General features: G+C 49.3%; 8 protein-coding genes across 8 annotated transcripts; 4 read left to right on the top strand and 4 right to left on the bottom strand.

Moving 5' to 3' along the window:
- Window positions 1-68: 68 nt before the first annotated feature.
- SPPG_07755 (uncharacterized protein) lies at window positions 69-3874 on the bottom strand (the record flags this gene model as incomplete). Its single annotated transcript, XM_016755914.1, has 2 exons — window positions 69-1999; window positions 2080-3874. The coding sequence occupies 2 exons, from the start codon at window positions 3872-3874 to the stop codon at window positions 267-269; spliced, it is 3528 nt and encodes a 1175-aa protein (XP_016604970.1). The 3' UTR covers window positions 69-266.
- Window positions 3875-4135: 261 nt separating this feature from the next.
- SPPG_07754 (uncharacterized protein) lies at window positions 4136-7111 on the bottom strand. Its single transcript, XM_016755913.1, has 6 exons — window positions 6650-7111; window positions 6466-6590; window positions 6290-6396; window positions 5268-6228; window positions 4993-5208; window positions 4136-4932 (listed from the first exon to the last, which is right to left on the bottom strand). Exons 1-6 carry the CDS (start codon window positions 6732-6734, stop codon window positions 4213-4215), a joined length of 2214 nt encoding a protein of 737 aa, XP_016604969.1. The 5' UTR covers window positions 6735-7111; the 3' UTR covers window positions 4136-4212.
- A 1001-nt stretch (window positions 7112-8112) lies between these two features.
- On the bottom strand, window positions 8113-9595 carry SPPG_07753 (uncharacterized protein). The gene is made up of 2 exons (XM_016755912.1): window positions 9141-9595; window positions 8113-9074 (listed from the first exon to the last, which is right to left on the bottom strand). The coding sequence occupies exons 1-2, from the start codon at window positions 9454-9456 to the stop codon at window positions 8287-8289; spliced, it is 1104 nt and encodes a 367-aa protein (XP_016604968.1). The 5' UTR covers window positions 9457-9595; the 3' UTR covers window positions 8113-8286.
- A 131-nt stretch (window positions 9596-9726) lies between these two features.
- Window positions 9727-12201, bottom strand: SPPG_07752 (uncharacterized protein). The gene has a single exon (XM_016755911.1). The coding sequence runs from the start codon at window positions 12018-12020 to the stop codon at window positions 9915-9917; it is 2106 nt and encodes a 701-aa protein (XP_016604967.1). The 5' UTR covers window positions 12021-12201; the 3' UTR covers window positions 9727-9914.
- A 1549-nt stretch (window positions 12202-13750) lies between these two features.
- SPPG_07751 (uncharacterized protein) lies at window positions 13751-15525 on the top strand. Its single transcript, XM_016755910.1, has 4 exons — window positions 13751-13901; window positions 13969-14060; window positions 14125-14929; window positions 14997-15525. Exons 1-4 carry the CDS (start codon window positions 13776-13778, stop codon window positions 15378-15380), a joined length of 1407 nt encoding a protein of 468 aa, XP_016604966.1. The 5' UTR covers window positions 13751-13775; the 3' UTR covers window positions 15381-15525.
- A 154-nt stretch (window positions 15526-15679) lies between these two features.
- Window positions 15680-18982, top strand: SPPG_07750 (uncharacterized protein). Its single transcript, XM_016755909.1, has 6 exons — window positions 15680-15910; window positions 16014-16200; window positions 16277-16370; window positions 16428-16731; window positions 16799-17038; window positions 17097-18982. The coding sequence occupies exons 2-6, from the start codon at window positions 16064-16066 to the stop codon at window positions 18905-18907; spliced, it is 2586 nt and encodes an 861-aa protein (XP_016604965.1). The 5' UTR covers window positions 15680-15910; window positions 16014-16063; the 3' UTR covers window positions 18908-18982.
- A 634-nt stretch (window positions 18983-19616) lies between these two features.
- On the top strand, window positions 19617-21793 carry SPPG_07749 (uncharacterized protein). Its single transcript, XM_016755908.1, has 5 exons — window positions 19617-19805; window positions 19864-20663; window positions 20725-21030; window positions 21093-21358; window positions 21422-21793. The coding sequence occupies exons 1-5, from the start codon at window positions 19692-19694 to the stop codon at window positions 21496-21498; spliced, it is 1563 nt and encodes a 520-aa protein (XP_016604964.1). The 5' UTR covers window positions 19617-19691; the 3' UTR covers window positions 21499-21793.
- Window positions 21794-22585: 792 nt separating this feature from the next.
- SPPG_07748 (uncharacterized protein) lies at window positions 22586-24529 on the top strand. The gene is made up of 9 exons (XM_016755907.1): window positions 22586-22862; window positions 22922-23127; window positions 23195-23241; window positions 23304-23407; window positions 23478-23542; window positions 23603-23667; window positions 23734-24031; window positions 24096-24145; window positions 24211-24529. The coding sequence occupies exons 1-9, from the start codon at window positions 22736-22738 to the stop codon at window positions 24461-24463; spliced, it is 1215 nt and encodes a 404-aa protein (XP_016604963.1). The 5' UTR covers window positions 22586-22735; the 3' UTR covers window positions 24464-24529.
- The last annotated feature ends 324 nt before the right edge of the window (window positions 24530-24853 follow it).

Below are 24853 nucleotides of genomic sequence, written 5' to 3'. Positions count from 1 at the left end.
GCATGTGCCATGGTCTCTGTGATGCCGAAGGCCCCACAACTAGCACAACATGGAAATGACAACATTGTAGGAATTTCTATGCAGGCACATATTTTTAAAAATCGGATGTTCTCTATACCGGAATATACAAATCTTAGAATATATTCTATCTTATCAAAATAGCAGACTAACCCAAACTCTTCTACACTAATAATCTATGCTACTAGGTAATGTCCTCACCAACAGTTTTACCCTACGTACAACCTCCCCTATCTATTCTATGTACCTCAACCCCACTGGAGGTACTCGTTCAAATCCTGAGCACTAGCAGGGAACATGTGTTCCCTCATTTCTACATAATCGTCTTCTTCTCGGTCATCTTCATCCACATCGCCATGATGCTCCGAGTGGTCGTCTTCTTCAACAATCACGACTTCAGTTTCGTCGTAGCCTTCCATAGAGTCGTACGTTCCTTGAGCTGCGTCCTCTTCTTCTTCCTCCTCCTCCTCCTCTTCCTCCTCATCATCGGATGTTTCATCTCCACCGTCTTCATAGTGGGAATGGGAGTCGTAGTCGGTGGCGTGGTCAGAGTTGAGGACGTGGTCATAAGGTGTTGGCGTGGTATGGATGGCAGAGTGCTCGGCTTGTTCCTCTTCCTCTTCGTCTTCTGCGTGGACATCGTCGAGTTCCCGGCTGATTTCCCCATCCTGTGCAGATGGTATATCCGATTCCTCCTCGTCCTGTTTCTGATTCAACCCACCGGCCATACCCATCCCCCCAACGACACTTCCCAAAAAGGATGCAGCGGCCGACGCAACCGATGTGACATACGTTTTCTGAGTGTCCTGGTCCTGGTTCTCGGGTTGCTTTGGCGGCTCAACCAACAGGGGTGTATCGTCCTGCGGCACGGGGGTCGGAGCGCCTCGGTAGAGCAACTCCGTCGTAGAAACTGCGGATATCGGGGGTGTGGCGGTATCCACGCGCTCGAGGTCGTAGAGTTTGGCTGCAGCGGAGGGTGTGATAGCCACGGCGGGAGCCGTCGTGGCTGGAGATATTGGGCGGTCAGGTGTTTGGCGGCCGGAGGAGGAGCTGGAGGTGTTTGAAGAGCGTTTGGATTTACCAAGAAGACCTTTGAGGGATGTCCAGGTGGTTTCCACGGGTGGGGAACTCGGGGTGGCGGATTTGTGTGCGTCGGATTGAGTAGGTTCTGGAGTTGACGAGCTTGCAGGGATCGGTGATGCGGGTTCACTAGTGGGAACAGGTACCGCTACGGAACGCGCCTTGGCTTTGGCTAAAATGCCAGCCAATCGGTCCTCCAGTCGAGATGCCCGGCGAGCCTCCTTGATCTCTTTGCCTGCTACTTCATCTCGATTCTGCTGGTCGCTCGACACGGGTTTCAACTTATCCGAATCAGGACTCTCCGCACCGGTGGGAGTCTGGGGTGCTCCAGTCAGAGGAGATGAGGGTCCCGAGCCGTTCGATGTAGCATTCCCACTTAACGGCCACGGGAACCATGATCCCGTCCCTTTCGGTGTGCTGGGTTCCCTCAAAGGCGGTGTAGCAGGCGGAGAATTCATCCCCTTTGTCGCAAGCTCACCTAATCCCTTAACTTTCAATCCCTGGACCACGCTCCTTGGCGAGCCAATGTCACTCGCCAAATCATCACCATCCATATCGGGCTCAGGCGATGGAGGCGGCGAGGGTTCCAGGGCACCTTCCATCAACGCCGTCTTGTCCACGGGCCCAAAGAAGTCTGTATATCGAACCATGAGTTCGAGGGTGAAGCGCCAAGGATGCTGGTCTTGGAGGGTTTCGGGCGTCTCTGTTTTGGGACGGAGAATGCAAGGCGCCAGAGAATAAGCCAGTCGGATGATGCGATCGTCATTGTCGTCGAGATCTTTCGTGAGTTCGTGGAGGTAACCGGTAAAGAACTTGAGACTGTCAAAGTGGGGTGGTGAGAGTGTTGTAAGAAGGGACGTGACAGATTTGATCCGCACGTCATCGTCAAACGATTGAAAGCCTAGAACACAAAGTGGTGGGCATGACATGATCAGCACATTGAATTCACAACGTCATCGATATAAGCCCCAGTTTACTCACCATCCGAATAAAGCATCTTCAAGGTTTCATAGGTATCATAACTGCACAAACTGGCAGGAGCCTCCACCAAATAAAGCTTCAGCACCCCGGCAACAACCTGAGGTTGATACCTCTTCAACGTCCGAGAACTGACTCTGCCACCTTTGGGCGACGAATTAAACTCCATCCGTAAAAACTGGACAGACGGCAAATCAGGGTTAGGTGTAATCCATGTATCAACCGCCGACCGGCCATTGACAAAGCTTTCGTATAATGACCCCACGCATTTGCGGACAATGGGGGGGACAGCCGTGTTTGTAGCGCGGAAGAGCTCTTCGAACCCAATGCCGAACACTTGGTGGGGAGCACGACCTGTTTTGTAGGATTCAAAGACAAAGGGCTTGGAACGGAGGTGTCCGGTGCGGTAACGGGTTGCAATGTATTGGACGCCTGTCTCCGGGTCCGGAGAGTTGAGCAGGGAAGTAGGGGACATGGGATCGGCGGCATCCTCCAGTGAAGGTGGTCTCCAAGTTGTGCGCACTTCATCAACCACGAATACTTGAGCTGATTCCAAGGCTAGTACCGCTTCTTTGATGACTTTGAGGCGATACTTCTCAGCGTCCTGCGCCGCTATGAGGTAATCCGTAATATGGAATTCGAGTGCCGATCGCGTGTGTTCGGCAGTCTTGATAGCTGCATCGTAATCCAATCGTGCCATTTCCGCGTCTTTGCGGGCTTTGACGTGAGGAGGTTCACCCGTTTTCAGTAGCGGACGGCCAAACTGGTAAGGCAAGGCTCTGTCGAAATCAGAGTCATTCGGGCCCACTACGACAGTGATAAGTCTTCTATCCAGGATTTCCTGGCACACGTTGCGCAAGTCCCCCCGTGGAACGCCTGGGTAGCGTTTGCGGAGGTACTCGATCGCATCGTCACCCATAAAACAACCTTCAAACAATCCGAGATCGGTCATGATGCTCTTGATTTTGACTTCCTTTCGCATTTGCTCGACAATAGTGGTAAACTCGTTGGGTCCGACCGATCGACTGCCAATCATGATGGGCGCCGTCGAGACGCGCCGCGCTCGTGTTTCGCCGTCTTCGCGGAATTTGCGGTCTTCTTCCTCTGCTATCCGGCACTTTTGGAGGTACACTGTCCTCCTCGCTTCAATGTCTGCTGCAAGACGGGAGAGCTGCTGGTGGTTGAGGTCTACTTCATTTTTCTTCTTTGTCATCGCTCTCTTGTGTTGCTCGACAAAGGCTTGGAGGGGGGATATGACAGCTAGAGTGAGTGTATCGGCATGTCGGCGATGAATAGCAGCCATAGCGACATTCTGCTCTCGGATAGTTCGAATGACGGGGCGAATAGAAGATTGATCGTCAATAGGTCCAATGGTGCTTGTATCGCTCTCGGGCTCGGCAACCATGTTCCAGCTGGTGGGTCTCGATAACCGACTGGACACAGCAGCAGATTGCAACATAGCGGCTGCATTCCCCAACCCCTGCGCAATCTGGTTCAAACTCAGTTTACTCTTTTCACCCGCCAAGCCGGTCATTGTCCCCGCGGCAATGGCAGGTGTCGACGCACGAGAGTACCGTCGTAACTCCTTTTCAGACGTCCCACCCGATCCAGACCCACTGTGCCGTCCCAACTCCAATAGATTTGACGCATACGTTTCTTCCATTGTCACTCTAGCTCGTACGAGAGCGAGCATGTCTTCGGCTTCTGCCAGGTGCTGCATAAACACTGTGTGCAGTGTCCGTACACCCAGTGTAGGGTCTTCACCCGTGCCCCAAAAACAGTCCTCAAACCGAAGCATGACGTTGCTTTCAAGTTACGGGGGGGGGGGGGGGGGGGGGAAACGACCAGATGCCCTCCTTCTAAAATAACCGTTAAAATCTCCGCCCAAAACTCTCCAAAAACTCTCAAAATCCCAACCTTGAGCAATCATGATCCCCTACAGGCAAATGACAAGGCCGTTCATTGTCACACCTTTGGAGAAGTGTGACTTAAATTTTACTCTTTTTTTGCTTCTTTAAGTTTCATCTCACCGTATTTGGATGAATTACATGTGTCAGCATTAGGTAAGCGATCGAAGGTAAAATCACCGACAATGATATTTTGGACACTGCAACAAACGACAACGATGAGGTTTTTTTAAATGACAAAAGTACCGTTTACCCTCATGTCCCTACTGGAAGCACCCATCAAGACCTCAAAGGTTCCTTGAGCAACCTTCCACCCATCATTCCAAAAACTACAATCCCGTTCAGATAGATCAAAGTCAACCGTGGTGGATTGCCCCGCCTCTAAAAATACTCTGGAAAAGCCCTTGAGTTCTTTAAACGATTTTTGAGCAACAGGCGGGGAGCGGAGGTACAATTGGACGACTTCATGTCCAGGTACGGCGCCCGTGTTTGTGACGGTTACTGAAACCCGGGCTGTCGACCCACTGGTCGAAATAGCGAGTCCCGAGTACTGGAAACTCGTATATGACAAGCCATGTCCGAATCCAAAAAGGGGTTCAATGTTCTTGGCTTCATTGTATCGGTAATCAACCAGTAGTCCTTCCGAGTATGCAATGTGCGGGCATGTTTCGGGGATGCATCTATTGCGGGTGTCCACGGGGACGTTGGTGTGGTACTGAACATGGGCGCCGTACTCTTCTGGAGTGGTGTTGATGGTGAAAGGAAGACGACCCGAGGGGTTTGTTTTGCCGAAGAGGACATCAGCCAAGCTGTTACCGGATTCTTGGCCGGGCATGAGGGCCATTAGGACTGCTTTGATGTTGGGATGCTGGATCCATGGCATGGTGATGGCGCCTGGGGAGTGGATGACGACAATGGTGTTTGGATTTGCATCAGCGACAGCTTGGACCTGTACAAGTGTCATTCAGCATGGTGTGAAAACTACCGACTCATGGAATGACATACGTACCAAAGCGTCCCCATTATTCCATAATGTCAGATTATTCCTATCCCCAGCGTTTCCTTCGACGGTAATGAATCCCTCACCGGAATCCGCTGCAACGCAGACAATTGCCACGTCAGCTTGCTTGGCCGTCTCCGCCGCTTTGGAGACATCCCAATCATCAAAAGAGTGGGTAACATTGATCCCCTGTGGTGTAGCTTGAGCAAGAATTCCATCGTAAGGCTATCGAAAAGAGAGACGTTAGATTTGCTTTGCAAAATGAGTAGTAAAGTAGGACTTACGCCAACGAGATATGTGAAATTCGCGGTACCAGATCCCCATCCTAGAGCGACCGTTCCGTCCACTCCACCGCGATCAGCAAACTTGTTTGGATCCTCGGGGGTCCTAGCATCAGATCCCAGTACCGCGACCGTCTTGACTTTGTTCAGAGGCAGGACTCCTTGGTTTTTGAGGAGCACTGTGGAGGCTGCACCGACTTTACGGACATGCTCGGCGTGATCCCCGCGCACATCGACATGAGACCCTTTGCTAGTGTCAAACGAATTGAAATTGGTAGGAGGGAAATCTTTATCCTGTCCCATTTTCAACCACGCTGCCAGAATTCTGGTGACCATGTCATCCAACCTCGCCATGGGAACACTCCCATCGTTGACCATGCGCACCAAATTAGGGCCCCAGTACGACTCTTTTGCCCCCCACATGGTCTCACCAGCCATCATCATATCCGATCCACCCAGCGCCGTCTCGCGTCCACTCATACCGGCCCACCAATCTGTCATGACAAAACCGTTGAAATCGAGCTCGCCTCTCAAGACGGTTTGGAGGAGATGAGGGTTTTCACAGGCGTAGGTTCCGTTGACGAGGTTGTATGCACACATGATGGCGCCTACGCCGGCTTTAATGGAGGCTTCAAAAGGTGGTAAATAGATTTCATGGAGGGTGCGATCGTCTATATCGGATGAACTCTTTTCTCGGGCGTGCTCTTGTTCGTTTCCGATAAAGTGTTTCGCGGTTGCGATGACGCCTTGAGATTGGATTCCTTTGATTTGGAGGGAAGCGGAGATGGCAGCGAGGTAGGGATCTGCGCCTTGGCCTTCCCAGTTTCGGCCACCTTCGGGAGTACGTGCCAGGTTCATAGCGGGAGCAAGTGCAATGTTGACGCCCTTTTGCCGGAATTCTTTACCAAGGAGTTGCCCGTGTTGTTCCATGAGGTCCTTGTCGAATGTGGCGGCTACATTGATGCTAACAAAATGTGTGAGACAGTACATTTTCTTAGCAAATGTGCGATACAAGAATCAAGTACCTTGCACCAAACACAGTTACATTGTCAGCAAAACGGATTCCGGCTGGTCCATCCTGTAAACACAAGCCAGGAAACTGAATCTTTGGAACAGATTGGATATTCCCAACCTACCCATTAAAAACCCCAAATTAACAAGACACATATAAAACATTATGAAAAACAGATTTGATCCTTACGCAAGGTCCATTCGCCCACCCGATCCCCGTGACGATGGCCACCTTTTCATCAACCGAAAGCTCCTTGATAAGTTCCTTGGCTTTCGAGACGGGGACACCCCAATCCCCACTCCCCGTGACAGGAACTATAGAATTATCAGTGAACGATACACAATTCCGATATTGCTGGAGGATGGAAACTTACAAAATGGGTACACGTCCCCCACGGGTGCTGCACTTAGCTGTCCAGCCACGACAGCTAAGACAGCAAAAGACAAGTATCGATACATGAGGAAATTAGAGTATGAGGATGAGAATAAACGTAAGTAGCAGGAGGGATGTGTGAAGAGGTTGGGGGGCTTATTTTAAAAACTTGTTTGGATCATGTTTTGTTTTCGTATTCACGGATGGTGCTTTGAGCTGAAACTTTCTTGAGCGTGCAGAACCTACCCATAACGCAAAAATCCTTCCTCTCTCTCCCTGATCTTTACTAAATACGTTTAGTGCTCCCGTCCAACAAGATTGTAATGATCGATAGATGGCTTCAAGTTGTAGAGGTGGTCGTGTGCTGGTGTCCCTGTCGAGGCTTGCATCTTTCATGGGATACGTGAACGCATTACCCACGCATACAAAACAAACCAGTCTTGTGTGTGGTGATCATGGAAACCGATACCTCCCTGTCCTGCAGTTTAGGGTACAGAGCAATTAGCAACATGTAGTGATGTTTGTAGTGGGCTGACGTCTGTGGAATCACGGAGCAACCATTCAATGCGCGGTCATGCAGGTTACGGTAAAAGGGTCAGTAGAGGAGCGTTTTTCAAGCAGCTGAGTTCCGGGAATACGTTCAACTGGCAGTTTCATGGACGTTCGCTAAATGCTGCGCTTTTTCGGGCAATTAAAACGGAATCAACAAATGGACGTGCTCTACAGCGTGATTGCGACGGCCATTGTACTTTGATGGTGATGGTGAACGCAGACAGTCCCGTCGTTTGTTCAAATTGTGACAGCAAGTAGTTGTATAAACTATCACTGTCGTGTGTTGGTACCCTGCTGGAATGGATGTGCATTTCATGACTTACATACTCTTACGAAAAGATGACTGAAAGCACAGATCCAAGGTTGCATATTTTCTTTAAAGCAACATAACCACCACGGAGCCTAAGATGCTTTTTCATGGACGAGTCGTGTGCCAGTCGTGTGATATTAACAAGTAGCGCTACTACAAGCATAACGGACCGTGCAGTAGTCGTGCAATCGATTCAATAAGCAATAAAGGTAAAAACTCTACAATACAGGGTGACAGAAAATTCTGGTCTTGTGCTAGAGAGGGATAAAACGCAGACTTGCGGACCGGAACGAAGAACCTTGCTTGCACAAGGTGATGAATATAGAAGGACGAGTAGGGAGAGGGTCAAAGACTTAAGGATCGAGCATCAATGAGGTCACATCCCACAACTCTCTTCCAGACCACGTCCCTATATTTCCAAACTATGAGAGTCCCACTACATTTGGAATGGAGTATCATAGTAACGGCATGCGCTGCAGTAGGAGATGCATAGTGCTCCATACTCATCTTACCCTATTCCAACCACATAGTGCATGGTGATCCTTGTAGTCTAACCTTCAGTCAACGGGGAGCCGAACGAGCAACCCAAAGCAAAGTATGTAGACAAATTCATCAGGGCCTTTGAAACTTCTATTCATGAGATAAACTTTCTATTCATGAGGGGAACATTCTCAGACAAGCTCTAATGTCCTCATAACAGCTACTTGACAAATGCTAACGGTATTACAACATGCTTTCTACGCCCTACCACCTCGCACTAGCCATGCATCCAATTCTTACGCAGCAAACGCCAGGCCGACCAATCCAGCCAGAAAGGCACCGACGTACGACGCAACACCCTGGACGGCGCCAGACGTGACGTTCGACGAGGTAGTGGTAGTCGCTTTAGGCGCAGAGGTGGTACTAGTCCTGCTAGCTGTCTGGGTCGGGACTGCTGATGCAGTGGCAGTTGTCGAAGAAGGCACAGCAGAGGTAGTGGCATTTGTACCTGCTGGAATAGTTCCAATGGCAACAGGAGAGGAGTTGGGTGCAGGGAGATTGGGAGGAATGATCACCTTGTTAATAACATGCATCGCTCCCGCAGAGGTAGGGTTATCAACAGGTGACGCCAACTGTGCATCATTGACATATGCAACCTCATTTCCAACGGTTGTGTTGAGTGCGTAACTTCCGAACAGAGTCGGCCAGGCTCCGGGACTGAGCTCTGTTGTAAAGCGGGAAGGTTTACCAATGTGGGCTGACAGAACGGCAGCAAGTTGGTTGGGTGCCAACGCAGCAATTTGGGCCTGAGCAGCGGCAATGGCTGCATTGCTGGGGGCGAAGATTGTCACGTCCTTTTGTGCATCAAGAGCGCCGACCGCATTGATGGATTTGAAGAGGTCGATGAAGGCGGTTGCAGCAGCTGGGCCCCGTACAGCGGAAACGGAGGGCACGGCGGCGGGTTCGATGGCAATGTCGGAAATGTAGAGCCAGCCGTCATCGCACTGGATTTGGCCAGTTGCGAGGCCATTGTTGGTAGATGACCGGATGTGAATTTCTGGTGGACCTTCCGGGACGTAATTGTCTGTACAGATTGACATTAGTCTCCACCCAATTGCTTGAAATGGGCAAAAACAACTACAAGACTCACCAAACAGCATGGCACCGTCCTTGCCCTTCAAAATCTTGTAATTGGGCCGTGTCCGATGATCAACGCTTTCTGCCAAAAAGAATGCACCTGAAGCCGTTGCGGGCAATGTACCCGCGGTACGTCCCTTTGTCACGGCATCGTTCGTAGGGGCAATCAACGTCTTGTTGACGCCAGGTCCAGACCAGTCTGGGTTGTCCTTTGCGAATGCGGCTACGGAAGAGAGTTCAGGCCGAGAAGCAAGAGTTTCTACAATCGTTGCGCTGTACACCGGGCTAGCCAAGAGGGCGAGGGTGAAGAGAGTTGTCGTTGGGTGCATGGTCGTCGTCGTCTTGGTCGTCGTCGTAAGTGCTCTACAAAACGACGGGTGGGAAAACCCCAAACATCGATCCTTTTTATAGTACGCCCGGATGTTTTGACGGTTGCCGTCATTGTAACCACCGATCCCAAAAAAATTTCTCACGCTCTTCCAACGATCAAAAATGCCGCCTGTCCCCAAAAATAGCATTGCATGCGGCGGGATTTGAACGCATGATTGTCACATGACTTTAAGCGTGCGATCGTTTGTTTATACTTGCAAGCACGTTTCTTAAGCTTCAAGTCATTTGTTTATTTTCAACAGCAAGATACTGCATTCATTACAAAAGAAAACCAAGGAGGCCATCTATCCCATCTCTATAAGTCTGTTTTCTATATCATACAAAAAATTCAAAGTAATGCAAACTCACATCAAAACTAGAAAAAAAAAATCATGAACGGTCCAGCCGTCACTGCAAATTAAAACTTTACGTTTCTATCCATACTATCCCACTCTTCATCGTCACTCAACCCTCTGTGACTCTCCAAAGCAGTCGCAAAACTCTCACTCGTCACGCCCGTCGTGCCACTTCGGAGTGTATCGCTTCTGATGGGGTTTTTGGGGGGACGTGTCAGTGTAGGCTCATTGTCCTCTGTTTCTGTATCATCATTGTCAAGATGAGCATCATGTTCGTAGTAATAAGACGAAACAGATGTGGGGAGTGTGTCGTATGAGGAGGCTGGAATGTCCACGTTGGCGCCCATGTGGTTCAACGCGGCGAGAATGGAGGATTGGGGCGGGGCCGCCTTTTGGGTGGATGCATCCATACTGCGTCGCAATTGCAAACTCCTTCTGATTCCGGCTTGCGAGTCGGTAGACATGAAGCTACGACGGTACGTGTCAAATCCAGACGTATCGGTAAACCAACTTGCCCGACGACTTGATCGTACGGAATAAGCGGCAGAATCGCGTGGCATTCTCTCTGTCGTTGTGTCGCTGTGTGTGTCATCGATGATGCGGGAGGCGCGGTACGCAGAGGAGCGATCAAGTGTCGTATAGTCCGTATAGTCAGAGTCGGCGGAAAACCGGTACCGAGAGTTGTTGTACTCATAGTTGGGATTCAAATGTCCAATAGGTGCAGTTTTGGGTTCCAGTGCTGTCGCATTGGCGACAAGGGGACTCCCGGGCGTCGTGACAGAGTCCGACGCCTCTGGTGCCACGGGGGGCGGGAGGTTGGGAGGAATCGTGCTGTCAAGCGAGTCACGCGCCATGAACGCTGCTCCGCTCTCTGCAGCTAGCGCCGCAATCTGCGCGTTGGGAAGATGCCCATAAAACGCAGACTCGTTAAACATCATGACGGGACTCTTTGTGCTGCGATCAAAAACGGCAGTGACGGCCCGCTCAATGGTTGACGTACGGCGCTCTTCTTCCTCTTCTTGTTCAATGTGAAGAGGTGGAAGGGAAATATCCCTCTCCAGCTTTCGTTGAGGCGTTGCGTCCATGACAGGAGGAGGCACCATGGGAACGTTGGGCTTTGGGGTCACACCAGCCTTGACAGCGTTAGCAAACATGTCAGGGAACGCTCTGGCCAAGATTCTCGTAACGGATGAACTGCTTTGAACGCTTTCCCGTTGCTGGTTTTGGCTAGAAAACGGACCGGGGCCTGAGGTGGTGGGCAGGCTTCGATGAGCATCGTCAATTCGTCGGCGCCGTTGAACCAAGAGCCCAGCGGCCACGACACCAGCAAGACAGGCAATGCCGACGACTGAAATGAGACCCGCCATGGCCGAGGTGGACAAGATCTTTCCGGGAGGCGGGGCAGAAGGCGGTTGACCGAATGCATTTGGGTCGCCGTTGGAGGGTGCTTGCGTGGGTGCAACGGCATTTGAAATAGGACCAGGGAAGCGTCCAGCGGGAGCTGTTGGGACCGCAGTTGCAGCGACTGGGAGGACACCCACGGAGGAAAATGGAACGTCATTTGGCTTTTTGTCTTCTTGTGCACCAATTCGATCCTTGTTGGCCTCATTCCCCTTGTCGGGAGCAGGTACCAGCGGTTGTTCTGGAGCGTTGCCGTTGCCCTTGTCCTTGCCCTCCTCTGGCTTTCCTTGCTCTGGCGCCGGTTGCGGTGGTGGAGCATTTCCGTTTTCTCCCTTTCCATCCCCTTGGTTGCCTTGTCCTGGGTTGTTACCCTCATCTGGTTTGGGCGTGGGTTGGACGACTCTAGTGCTCGTAGGAAGTTCTGATGCTGGTGGTGGTGGAGGAGGAGGCGGAGGAGAAGAAGGAGCTGGAGTGGGTGACTTGGTGGTGGGATCTCCTGGGTTTGTGGGCGTTGTCTCTGGGGGAGACGACGACGGCGCACTAGTCGAAGGATCCCTTGTTTCAGCGGGAGGCACATTTCCAGTTGCTGGAGGGTCCTGAATGGCCGTGACTACGTTCAGGCCCGGGAGTGAGACGGATGAAGACTGAATGTTTGACAGTGGGTTTGATGACAGTTGTCTCCCCAATAGAACCGACGAAGCGGGAGCAGACTGAGCTCCAATGCCGGCGACCACTGCCAATGCCGCGACGGCAACGACTCCCTTCATTTTCTGCTCGCTCTACTCTATTCTACACAAAATCCAAATAGAAGGCTATCTACAAGTTCCTATGCAAATGTATGTATTCTATAAAAAAACCAAACGCAAGCAGACCCGCCTACAAAGAAATAAGAAGAAGAACAAAAAGCAAAAAGAAAGCGGCCAAGAAATGCTGTATGATTGCAAAATGGCAAGTGTAGGAATTTGTGGGTTACATTTATCACTTTGGGGGCATTTTTGGAACACTTTAACACCTTCACACTTCCGCTCGTGTTGCGTCAGCAAATCCCCTGCCCCAAACGGCCAATTCCTCTTTTTGTCAAAGGAAAGATTCGAACTTGCGGCCAACCGATCAACCAATCATTTGTATTTCACGTGGTTGTGCTCATGTGATGCACCTTGTCCTCCAGCGGGATGGATGGACATTGGGGAGAGTTAACATTTACAAGATGAAAACAGTGCAGAAGGTGATATGCAACTCGCTATTCGGCAGATGAGATCTACGCTTTGGACTTGAGCATATCAATACAGTTTCGAGAGGTTGTACACAGTGGTCTCGCCATTCGGCAGCGAGGCTTTTGATCCGGCCAATCACCTCGTGGCGGCCTGGTTATTATTTTTGTACAAGTGCTGCAGAGTACTCTAACACCCAAATCTGCACTCAGTCAGTCGGGCAGTAAGTGGTGTTCCAGCAAATGCCCTTTAGTGTTGAACCATCATGAATCTCAATCCTTTGACCAGTTTTCGTGGCTTTGTAATGTCCCCATGCACCTTTCTGTTCAAATACACGCCAGGTGACATCTTCCACTATCGAATCAATGAGAGGATTATGTACGATGAACTGTCGTTGCGCTATTTATCTTGGGATTCTTCCTCTTTCCGAACATAAGAACCTTCGAGTGTTTGAGCTCTAAGACCCATACATCCCTCCCAGGGAAGTCTTTTTGAGAGTATCATCTATGGCAGGAAATGTTACCTCCCATGAGAGCCTTCCTCCTTTCCTTCAGATTACACAGTGCCATGACGGGATCTCTTGAGACCGGTCCCGAATGCAAACTAACTGAGGAAGCCTTTACCTGTTTTCAGTGAACCCCCTAATGGACTTGTAGTCGACCCACTCTGGAAACTTGCTTGCCAACTGTCTTCACTGTGGACAGGGCAAAATGCGTAGAAGCAGAGAGAAATCGGTATCCTGGACAAGCAATAAATTATTGCTATGGAACAGCTGGATAAATGGCGGCGGCAGTAATAGACGCACTGAGAAGACCGCCAAGGACACAACTCCAAGAATTGGGGATGACTGAACCACTCTCGACGACACAAACACCGTGTTAGATTTTTTTGTCTGCCTCTTCACCCACCCATTTGACCACCTCATCCCTCAAATTTCGACAACAATATCGGGATAGAGGAGCATACCATAGAGGGATTGCCTATCAGAAAGAAGCGACTCAGACGCCAAACTGAGGGTGCAAACCTGTCATTCAAACGCACAAAGAAGGGAGCGATTTAACTCAGTGGATACAGCAACCCAATCTTAAACAATCTGATGAGATTGAAAAAGTAGCATATGGATAGGGAAAATTCCACAAAGATATGATTCAATCTTGCTGAACATTGAGTTTGGAACTCGTTAAAAACCAGGCGGCTGTTGGGCTGGCTCTTGGCATCATATCACGTGACATGCACTGGAAACAGCCACAGTACGTGGGAAGATTTAAAGTTTCCTGCCCTGCAATCCTCTTTTCGCATTTTATTTGCGATATGGTCGGCCATCACTATCTAGTCGTCATTGTCGCGTATCTGTTCTCGCATCTCATTCTCCCGGTGAAAAGTGTTTCTTTTACGAATGGTTCACTGGACTCTGGATCGGTGGGCGGGTTTTGGAAGGTGCGTTATTAGTTTATCATATCGCAGTTGACAGGGGTATCACTTATAGATGGTCACTTGTTTGCAGTATTCAGAGGTGGTAGACGGTGCAAAAGAGCTGGCAAGCAAGTTTCCACAGTTGGTCGAGTACAAGTCCATTGGGGCGTCCGTTGAAAACAGGTAAAGCTCTTCTCAATTGCATATGACCTTCCACAGCTTGTTGACAAATAACTCGAATTTACAGCGATATCCCTGCTCTCCTCATTACAAACAAAAAAGATACCACGATCCCTGTAGATCGGAGACCATCTGTGCTTTTTGCTTCAACGCTGCGCGGCGACGAGCCACTGTCCCTCGCCGCGGTCCTGCATGCTATTCGGCACTTGACGTCAGATCCTCAACCGGATCCCATCGTTCCGCTCATGCTTTCCACTACAAAGCTGTGGTTTATCCCAATTGTCAACGTAGACGGTTGGGCTGCAGCAACCCCACAATCCTACGTTGGAAAAAATTTGCGAAAAACATGTAAAAACCAAACAGCTGCTGGAGTGGATCTGTCCAGGAACTGGGGATATATGTGGGACACCTATCTCCCAGATAGAGACTTGAAGCAAAACACACAAGAGTACGAAGATACCTGTTCGCCCTTCTATCATGGAACACTTCCATTTAGCGAACCTGAGACGGACGCCCTGCAGAGATTCATCAAAAAGGAGAAACCCGCATCAACCATCTTCTTTCGACAAACTGTGGCAGAACAGCCAGCCATCATTATCCCTTACATGTTTCATCCATCCAACTCTTCCACTCAGTCAAGTGTACTCAAGATGATGGGGACAGAGGATGCCAACGTTTATTCTCAGTTGACGGGGGCCATGAATGATGCGGCGGGGAAAATGTACAGCGTGGGATCGGCGTGGGAATTGTTGAAGCGGACCATATCCGGGTCCGAAGTGGACTGGACCTTTGATCAAGCGGGCTCATTTGCGGTCATGGTTCAGGTGGCTGGGGATGTGGCCAAGGATGGCATTGAAAAGATTGTGGAAAAGGTATTCGCCATTTCTCCCAACCCTTGAATGCTTTGACACATGACTAATTTGGTTCTTGGTACTTTAGCATTTGAATGCCACGCTAACCTTTGCCAGCATAGCACGCTCTCTGCCTGCAAAATCTGCAAAACCAGGCAAATCTATTGTCAAGCATATCCAAACCGCTGTGTATATCCTACCCATGATCCTGGGCGCTGTCCTTGCACTCATTCTTCTGATTGGATACATGATTGCAAGATTCTTGGGATACGACAAGATTTGGGATCGATTTGTATTTTTTGTTCACCGACTCAAGCGGTGGAGAATGTACCGCAACTACCGAGGCCTTGCACCTACTGGAAAGTATGGGGATGATGAGGAGGTGGGTGGGGAAGACGATGGGGTGGATTGGGGGTTTGAGCTCGAGGGTGGTGAAGATGACGATGGCGAGGATTTGGGATATCGAATGTAGATTAGGGTGCATTTTTTTTTTCGCTTTTGCATTGCCACTTCAGTCATTTTCTTGTTTAATTTGCCATTTGATTGCTAGCAGGGTATGGAAATAATGTAAATAGAATAGATTAATATTTCTATACAAAAGCACATTGTTTGTCCAAATTTCTGCATGAAAGCCAATGTGAAAAAGTGCGGAGTTTTCAACAGCGTGCTTAGTCGCTAGAAAGATTACGCAATGTGATTTACCTGATTTGGAAGGTGAGAGAAAGACGAGAACTCGAAAGGGCAACGCAGAAGTTGATCAAAATACTCGACGGCCTTTCCCCCCTTGGTACGCCGTGGAGGTTTTTTTTGTGTGTGTTTGTGTGTGTGTTTTTTTTTTCTTGCACGAGTTATTGCTGGCAAGGGACGAGGAAGTGCTGTCGACAAGGACCTTGATGACGTTGATATAAACGGGATAGACTCGCGACTGCGGCGCACAGAGCAACATAGCCGTCCGTATTTGCGCGCGTCACCGCTGTTTGCTGAACCATTGGCGAGTACTTGGTAGGCAGGCGTCGTGTTCCTCGGACACAAAGCCCGCAGTGGCAGAGATTCAGAGCACTAAAACAAGATGCTTTCACCTCTCGTTTCACCGCTATTTTTTTAGAGGTCCTAGAGCTTTGATCTGAGCGGACGCGATCACATCCGTCTTTCACCATGATGTCGAATCCAGGTACACCGTTTCGATCTCTGGGCAGGCCGCGCGCAAAAGCTGAATATGAGGATGCCATCGAACGAACGCCAGAGTATGAGCAGTTTATGAAGCAGTTGGAGGATTTCAATCGAGCGCAGGGGTGAGCTTTTTCGTTTCTCTACGCTTGTTGATATCTGTATGTATTCCTTATTCTTTTTTGGTGGCTGCTTTTGCAGGGTATCATTGCAAAGGGAACCCGTACTGGGCGGAAAGAGATTGGATCTGTATCGTATATATAGATGGGTAGTTGAAGCAGGTGGTTACGAACAGGTAAGATCTTTTTCTCGCAATGATGGAACAGGCACATGCTCATCTTTTGACACTCAGGTCACAGCCGCGCGAGGCTGGAAGAAAGTAACGGACCCATTCAATCTCCCTGCAACCTGCACAAATGCCGCCTACGTTGTCAAGAACCTATACCAAAAGTACCTGTACAATTGGGAACAGGTGCACATGTTTGGGAAGCCGATCAATGTTATAATGCAGCAGAAGCGGCCATTTGACCAGATTTCAAATGCTGGGGAAGAGTCTGCGCCAGGCTCGCCAGAGGGCCGGAGAAGACGGATACAGAGTGTTGGCTTGAGTACACCTACCCCTGTTACTCCTCCTGTGGCACGGGTACGAAGTTTTGGTAAGAATCGTTGGGATGTGACTGCGGATTTTCATTTGCTTATTTCTTTTTTTTGTCTTAAATATAGCACCGGATGAACCGCTTCATAAGCGTTTGAGACTAATGGCAGAGGCCAACCTCAATGCTGCTGCTGCTGTGGCATCTCATCAGCAGCTTCTACAGCCTCTGCAACCACCAACACCTCAGCCGACGATGATCTCTAAGCCTGTGCATGTGCCTGTGCCCGCACCGACACCTGCACCTGTACCACATCCAGTCTCTGCGTCCTCGTTAGTATTGGTCAACCCGGATGATAATGGACAGGATGGTAAGAATTCGACGAACCCAATCACACAAGGTTTTATAACTCATAGCTGAAATTACAGAAAAATATTTATACGGAGCTTGGAAGAATCGCCTGACACTTGCGCTTACATCAACATTACCAAACGAAGTTGACTGGGCGTTTACCAAGCTGGTAAAGCTCTCATATACAAAGAATTTTTACGTTGGTATTATTCCCGGTATGTTTGAAGCCATACTGGATCATGCCGCGCCCCTTTTCGACGAGCTGGTTATCAAGAAGAGTGGAGGCGTGATTGAAACACATACTGTGGACAATCCCAAAGCGATACCCCCCATCTCAAGCGTTAGCATGTTTTACGATGAGGGCATGTCGACGCTTTTGGAGCGCGTGCTGCAGGTGCTGCATATATTGAGAAATTTGTCTTTTTGGCCGGATAATGCCATGCATTTTGGCAAAAACTATGTGCTGTTGACGTACCTTGCGAAAGGCATTGCGCTCCCAACGACTTCATATTATGTCCAGATTAAGCATCATAGTCTAGATTTATTGGACAATCTCACACCGTACCTGACGCTGCAAGGCCCGAACGACTTTTATCTCGCATGTCTACATCAAAACCTATTTGACAATGATCGCGCCGTGATTATCAGCTGTACTCGAACGTTGACGCGATTCTGCAGTACAGAAGCGAACGCCAAGATCTTAAAGCAGGTGGACACGACTGCTGTCGTGCAGAGGTTTCTGCAACTGTTACTGGTCCCGGATGAAGAATTAGTGAATGCTGTGTTGGATTGGTTTTACGAGTACTCGAGCTTGGGATCTGATGCGGCGTTACGGATTTCGGAAGCGGCACCGTTCAATGTTCTGAAGCTCTTTATCAAGTTTTTGTCTTGGCAAGGATTTTCGCACAAGCGGCCTGTGCCAGGAGTCGGAGCGGGTCCACCGCAGTCGGGCGTGGGCATGTCGTCTGCACCTGCCTCATCAGCTGGTCCTGTTGGCTTGTCGAAAGCAGCTGGTTCTGCAAATGGATTGACCAATGGACCAAATGGGACGACATCTTATAATGCGAATCAACAGGGGAATGTAATTGCTGTTAATGGAGTGTCCTCGTCGGACGGCGGTATATTGTCTTTGGGGGGAGCAAATGCAAGATCGGCCGACTGGCCAGCGTCGGTATCTGCTCAACCAGCTATCGCGTCTTCAGCACCGGCCCACTCATTGACGATGTCGGGGATATCCTATCCTGTGCCAGGCAGCGTGCCAGGAACGTATACTGCCCATCCGCAAATGGCGACATTGGGTACCTTTGCTCCAACAACTGGCTCGCTCGCCCCTTCCACCCTAGTCACGACCCAGCCAGTCCTTTCACAACCTGCAGTCTCAAACCCGGCGGTACCTGTCCTCCGGTGCTGGTGGGGCGCATCGCATTCCTCACCTGGATGCCACACAACTGTTCATAATCTTCAGGACCTCTTTGACCACCTTCAAAAAGAGCACCTGGTCCCTGGCCAAGAGACTTACACCTGCGAATGGAAAGGCTGCACATGGCGCGGAGACGGCGACCAAATTTGCAAATCCCGCCCAAGAGCTCTCAAGCACATTGTAACGCACCTCGGCTCGCATCAAACCACCTCCCAACCGCCCGCTGAATCCTTCACCGTGGGCCACCAGCCGTCTCTACCATCTAGCCAACCTTCATCCTCCGCTGAGGACGATCTCAACGGCATCCCACTGACCGCGATGCTCGTACTACGGAACTTGGCGCGCGTACCAGAGAATAAAGCACTTTTTGCGCCTTTTGAGGGAGGGCTAGCTCAAAAGATGGTGAGTGATCGACGATTTGCAAAAGGGCTTGCGGGAGTATTAGGGGAGTTGGCCAAAGGGGCCTAATGTAATTGTAATTGTGTGTGCTTTTTGGGTTTAACTTTATTATGGTAGTAATTGACTTGATACGCACCCGTGCAAGTTTTTGCAGAGTTTATTTGGCATGTTTGCATGCTGTATGTACGTGACTGTTGCTGGTCCACTTCCTTGTGAATGGAAAGTGGATTTGTGTCCTTGACATTCTCCACGTTTACAATGATGTCCAACTATAACGTCGTTTGCAGAGACTTGGACATTTGTATGGTGAGTCTGGCTCGTGTTTGCATGACAATTACAAATGTTGTAGAATGGCTACATTCCATTTCCACTCTTGAATCTGTCATTGCCAATGTCGTCGCCTATGCTTTACTCTAGAAATGTATCCCATCATTCGACCGACCTCCCCACTGGTTCAAAAAAGGCCAGAGATACAGTGGGACGCACACACTCTTCGCAAATGTTCCCAGCACGGACATGGACCATGCAAGCCATCCTCTCCATAAAAATGGAGAAACGAAGACTTTGAATCCTGCCCTTGCCAAAGGAACGCGGTTGAACGATAAAGAAAACAAAATTCAAACAAGTTGCAAAAGTTACTTATAGAAAAAGTATGTGGCGCATGTGGCAAAATGTCTTTCGTAAGCATACTCACAGTTGATTGGCTGAGATGAGCTGCGCCTCGTCATTTTTCCTTTTCAGTCGAGTCGGTTTTTTTGTTTTTTGTGCGTTTGGCCATCAAAACGCGCGCTTATCCCCCCCGTCGACCTTTTTCCCTACTTGTTTTCTTCTTACCTCCCTCACTCAAACAAATATGGCCAAGAAAGAAACCAAGGTTGCCAAGTCCAATGGCAAGTCGCCCAAGGCTAATGGCAAGGCCAACGGCAAGGCTGCCCAGAAGGCAGTCCAGAAGAAGAAGGACGAGGAGGTACAGTTCGACTGCAGACGGTTGTAATATTGTCATGTATTCATTGGAAAAAAATTAGGTGAAGAAGGTGGTTGCCAAGCCCGTCGAGTCTGACTCTGACTCTTCTTCAGAAGAAGAGTCTGAGGAGGAGGAAGTTCCCAAGAAGGCTGCACCTACGCCCAAAAAGGCTGCTGCTAAGAAGGAAGAGTCTTCCAGTGAGGAGGAGAGTAGTGACGAGGACTCGTCATCGGATGAAGAGGAAGCCAAGGGTGCAGTCAATGAGGTAAAGGTGACTGCAAAGACAAACGGAAAGCCTACTGGCCAAGCAAAGAAACTCACTCCCGCCAAGGATGAGACGGATTCGGACTCTGAAGAAGAGGAAGCCAAGGAGACTGTCAAGAAGGAGGCTGCCAAGGCTAAGAAGGCTGCCGAGTCGTCGGACGAGGAGTCTTCTGAAGATGAGGAAGATGAGAAGCCTGTTGCTGGTGACAAGAGAAAACGTGAGGCTGACGTTGAGGAGAGCTCGGAAGAAGAAAGCAGCGAGGACGATGACGAGGAAGAAAGCCCTGCCAAGAAGACAAAGTCTGATGACAGCAGCAGTGAAGAGGAGAGCTCTGAAGAAGATGAGGAAGAGGAGGAAGAGGAAAAGCCCAAAAAGCGCGCCGCCGATGCCGACGCACCCAAGCAGGCCGCAAAGAAAGCCAAGACTGAGAATGGTGCCGTTGCAACAGAAGAGGCATCTGATGAATCCACCACTGTGTTCCTTGGAGGTTTGTCCTGGGGTTCCACTGAGGAAAGCATCAAGGAAGCGTTCGCCGAATGTGGCGAGATTACCAGTGTCCGTATTATTACGGACAAGGCAACTGGCAAGTCCAAAGGGTACGCATTTCAACTAGGTCTCTAGTTCGTCTCAGTTAGATGCTAATTTATATCTACACAGATTTGGTTACATTGAATTCACCACTCCTGAGGCTGCCAAGAAAGCATGCGAATGGAACAACACCGAGCTCGATGGCCGAACCATCAGGGTAGACATTTCTACACCCCGTCCGGCAAACAAGGACGGTGACAACGGCCGTGGAAGAGGTCGTGTCGAGAAACCCGCCTCTACTCCCGCTTCCACCCTTTTCATTGGTAACCTCAGCTTCAGCGTTACGGATGACATTGTGCGTGATGCCTTTACCGAACACGGTGAAGTCGTTCACATTCGCTTGCCAACGGACAGGGACACTGGAAACCCAAAAGGGTAGGTACCACCATGGTCTTACTTTTGGTTGGCATCTCACTGATGGGCGATGCTTCGTTTAGTTTTGGTTACGTTGAGTTTGCCGACGTGGAAACTGCCACCGCCGCTCTTGAGGCTTTGAACGGCGTCGAGCTTGAGGGCCGTAACCTTCGCATCGACTATGCTGGCCCGAGACCCGAAGGTGGTAATGGCAACTCTGGTGGTTTCGGTGGGCGTGGTGGGCGTGGTGGCCGAGGTGGCCGAGGTGGCTTTGGCGATCGTGGTGGTCGTGGTGGCCGAGGTGGTCGTGGCAATGGCCGAGGTGGCTTTGGCGGTCGTGGTGGCCGAGGTAAGAACTGCTTTCGTAATCTGGATATTTTTCGCAAGATTCTCAAGCGTAGTGCTCTTTCAGGTGGTGCACGTGGCGGTTTCAAGCCTCAGTTCCCCAGCGGCAGCGGTAAAAAGACTGTCTTCAACAACGACGATTAAGCAACATCCCGCGCTTCCACGTTACCTCACCCTGTTTGATAATTGACTGTTTCATGTCTCTCGATCTGCTTATTTATATGCAATGTCTCCGTTCCGTCGACGTATTATGCACTAGCTGGTTTTAATAGTGCATGTATGTAAGTAGGTGTGCTAGCTCTCTTTGGGAGACCTTTATTCTTTCGCAACATGCGGGTTAGTTGATGTGTGTGGTGGGTTTTTGTATTATAGCTCTTGCATTATAGCATCATTTTGTCGGTTTGTCTCTCTTTCAATATAGTAGTTTACTTATCAACTATGTCCATGCTGGCTTTGAATGAATAACTCCGCTATATTTTCCGCTCTTTCCATTTTTCATGAGAGAGTGTGAGGGAAACGGCGGAAAGATCAAGACTTGCTCTCGTTGATCTATCAGTGGCGACATGTGCTGCTCTGTCGTGTTGTCATTAAAAATCACAACGAACACATGTTTGAACTCTTTTGGATCGAGGAGTTTTACGCTTTCCGCTCTGCCTGCTTGCGGTAACTATTGTTGATGGCCTGCACGCAAAGTCGGAATCGGAGCTCTTTCTTCGAGGGTCGTCAGCACATGCAAAAATCCTTGTTTTTTTGCTCCGCTGCCAAGCCGAGTTTTTTGGTACAAAAAACAAACATCTTTGCTAACAAAGCTTGACGCAATGTCGACTGGAATAACACATGAATGTTTCATGTGGGTGTCGTCCGGTGCATGTGAATGTTAACTATATATCACTGGCCATATCATCGTTTCTGGAATTCAACACATTTACGTTTAGTTATGCCCTTGCAATCTCATGTTAATGAGGGAAAAGCCACGATCTCAATGTACCGTGGTAAGTTGGCTTAAAATCGTAGATCCCTTTGTTTACGGACAGCTTGTTGAATGCCCATCGCATCATGTAACTATTCTTGGAATAAGCAAGACTTTTGCATTCTGAAATGAGGCGGAAATATACGGATCCTGCATACTATTTGCCGTTGAAAATTGTTTGTTTGGTGATAAACTTGGCTCTGGACGTTTTTGTATATTCAAGACCAGCTGGATGGTTTTTTTTTTTTTGTTAGCGTGTGATAAAACCAACGCTATATATGTAGATTAATTAGCAGACTCCTGGTGATAGTTCATTTTTTTGTTTCTTGGGTTTTCTTTGACGAGTATATTATTGTGGGGCTTTTTCTCTAATACGGATTATACCAACGAACGCACACACCCAGAAGCTGTATGGATATGGACAGAATAGATATGGAGAAACGAGAGACGACGGAGTGGGAGTTTCCAGCCGGTGTAATGCAACCGTCTCCAATGGCTTCGCACGCTATACACGGGATAGCCCTCGTTCTCATCATTCGTAAGTCCTCGTCGCTTTGCATCCGGTGCATAAGCCGTACACTCAAAGAATGCCTACAGTATCGCTATTCGGGTCCCTTTTTATGCTTGTGTACGGTATCGCTACGAAACGGTACAAAACCATTGGAGAACGATTCCCTCTTTATACGGCTCTACTGGCCATTTGTTGGTCTGTTTCGCATAGTTTTGATCATTCGTACATGTGGTTGAAGGATGGTGTGCCACCCGCTTTACCTGCTTGTCGGACGTTGGGGGCCTTGATGGGGGTGAGTTTGTTGTTCGTTGAGTGAAGTGCCGACTTTGCCGGAGACAGTGCTGATGCGGTTCAAATAGGGGTTCTTATTGGCTGAAATCTGCATGATGAATGTTGTCTCGATATGGTATTTAACCCAGGTTTTGTTGCGGGTTTCAATATTGCGTGAAAACTAACAACATGTCTCAGCATATACCTAACCGTCTACCACTCCCGAACGATGCATTTCGGAAGTTATGATTGGATCTTATGGGCCATGTCCTTGGGCTGTGGAGCTGTGTTTGCGATTGTTGGTGAGCACAAGAGCGGAGATGCAAAGTTTTGAAACGTTCATGAGATGACTAATGTTTTTTGATGGGATAGGATCAGCAATCGGTGCTTTTGGGCCGGATGTGCATTGGTGCTTTTTGGATATGCGGACGTCTGTGGTATGCCTCCAGTTCAAGAAAAGTTTTCAGGTCCTTGTTGATAATAATGGGTATAAACAGGGCCGAATCTACATGTTTATCCTCGCTATACCGTGTACTCTTGCTCTCGTCGTCCCCGCCACATGGTACAGTATCCTGGATCATTCAAAACCTTCTGCACATGTACTAACATCCAGCTGAATGCACGATAGCTATTTTCTCGTCTACCGCAAAATCATGGCGGTCGAAAACGCCATGAAAAGAGGGAGCAAAGCCAACAAAACCAACAAGCAACAGTCGTTATCTTACAAGGCCCAATCGAGTAGTGAGCCCGCGTTGGATGATCCGATGGGGAGGTTTTCGGTTGCGAATGGGGATGCACCGGGACGAATCACGGCGTCCTCTCGTAATAAAGTGATCGTGGCCAAGTTGATTGACTTCATTGCGGCGGATGTATTGACGTTCTCGGGGGCTGTTGCGTATACGGTTGGTGTAGGGGTATTTCAAAAGGTTTGTTTTCTTTGTGGAATTTGGGTGGGGTGTTTGGGACATGCATTTGACCATATGTTATTAGGAGCCTATATGGCTTTCATTCTGGGTCGCCATGAGTATCAATTCATCTGGGTAAGTTTGAACCTACTCTGTATGTCCACCATTACCATTCAGTATAGCTCACACAATGATTATAGCTGGCTAAATACCGCCGTCTTCATCCGCCAACTCATCCGGCGTCGGCGCAACTATAACGCCCAACGCTCCGCCCACCGCTCCAAAGCCAATATTAACAAGAGTATGTCAGCGTACCCCCTTCAAGGCACACTCAGAGGAGATCCAAATAATGTGGCGTCACGAATTAATATAGAGGAGTTGATGCCGCCGGTACCTGTACTGAAGCGACTGAGTTTGCCGAGGCATTCCGCTGAGGAGTCCGGATCTGTCTGATTCCAGTAGGTTGTGTGTGTGGGGGGGATTATTATATAAATAATAATTGTGCAGTGGCAAGTCGGTTCCGATTGTGCTCAAATGGAAATTAATAGGAGATATGATTACAGTCTCCCATCCAACGTTATGCAGTAATACCTTCCCACTTCCAATTGCTTCAACGCTCGCGACCCATGGCGTTCAGAGCATCAAATCATTGTGAAGTTTCATCCTTGATTTCATCCTTTTTTTGTAAGAGACAAGCTCTTTTCTTTTTACAAAGGCCCTCCTCCGGCCGGAGCCAAGAGACACCCCCACCGCGGTGAGTCGTGGCCGCCGCTCCGCCATCGCGACAGTCAGTCCTTTGCAACCAACAAGAAGGAAAGCAATTGGAAGACGAGTGAAGAGATG

Source organism: Spizellomyces punctatus (assembly GCF_000182565.1).
Source record: "Spizellomyces punctatus DAOM BR117 chromosome Unknown supercont1.17, whole genome shotgun sequence".
Taxonomy (NCBI): domain Eukaryota; kingdom Fungi; phylum Chytridiomycota; class Chytridiomycetes; order Spizellomycetales; family Spizellomycetaceae; genus Spizellomyces; species Spizellomyces punctatus.
The sequence above is the reverse complement of the archived record's forward strand: the minus strand, read 5'-3'. Positions and strand labels throughout refer to the sequence as shown.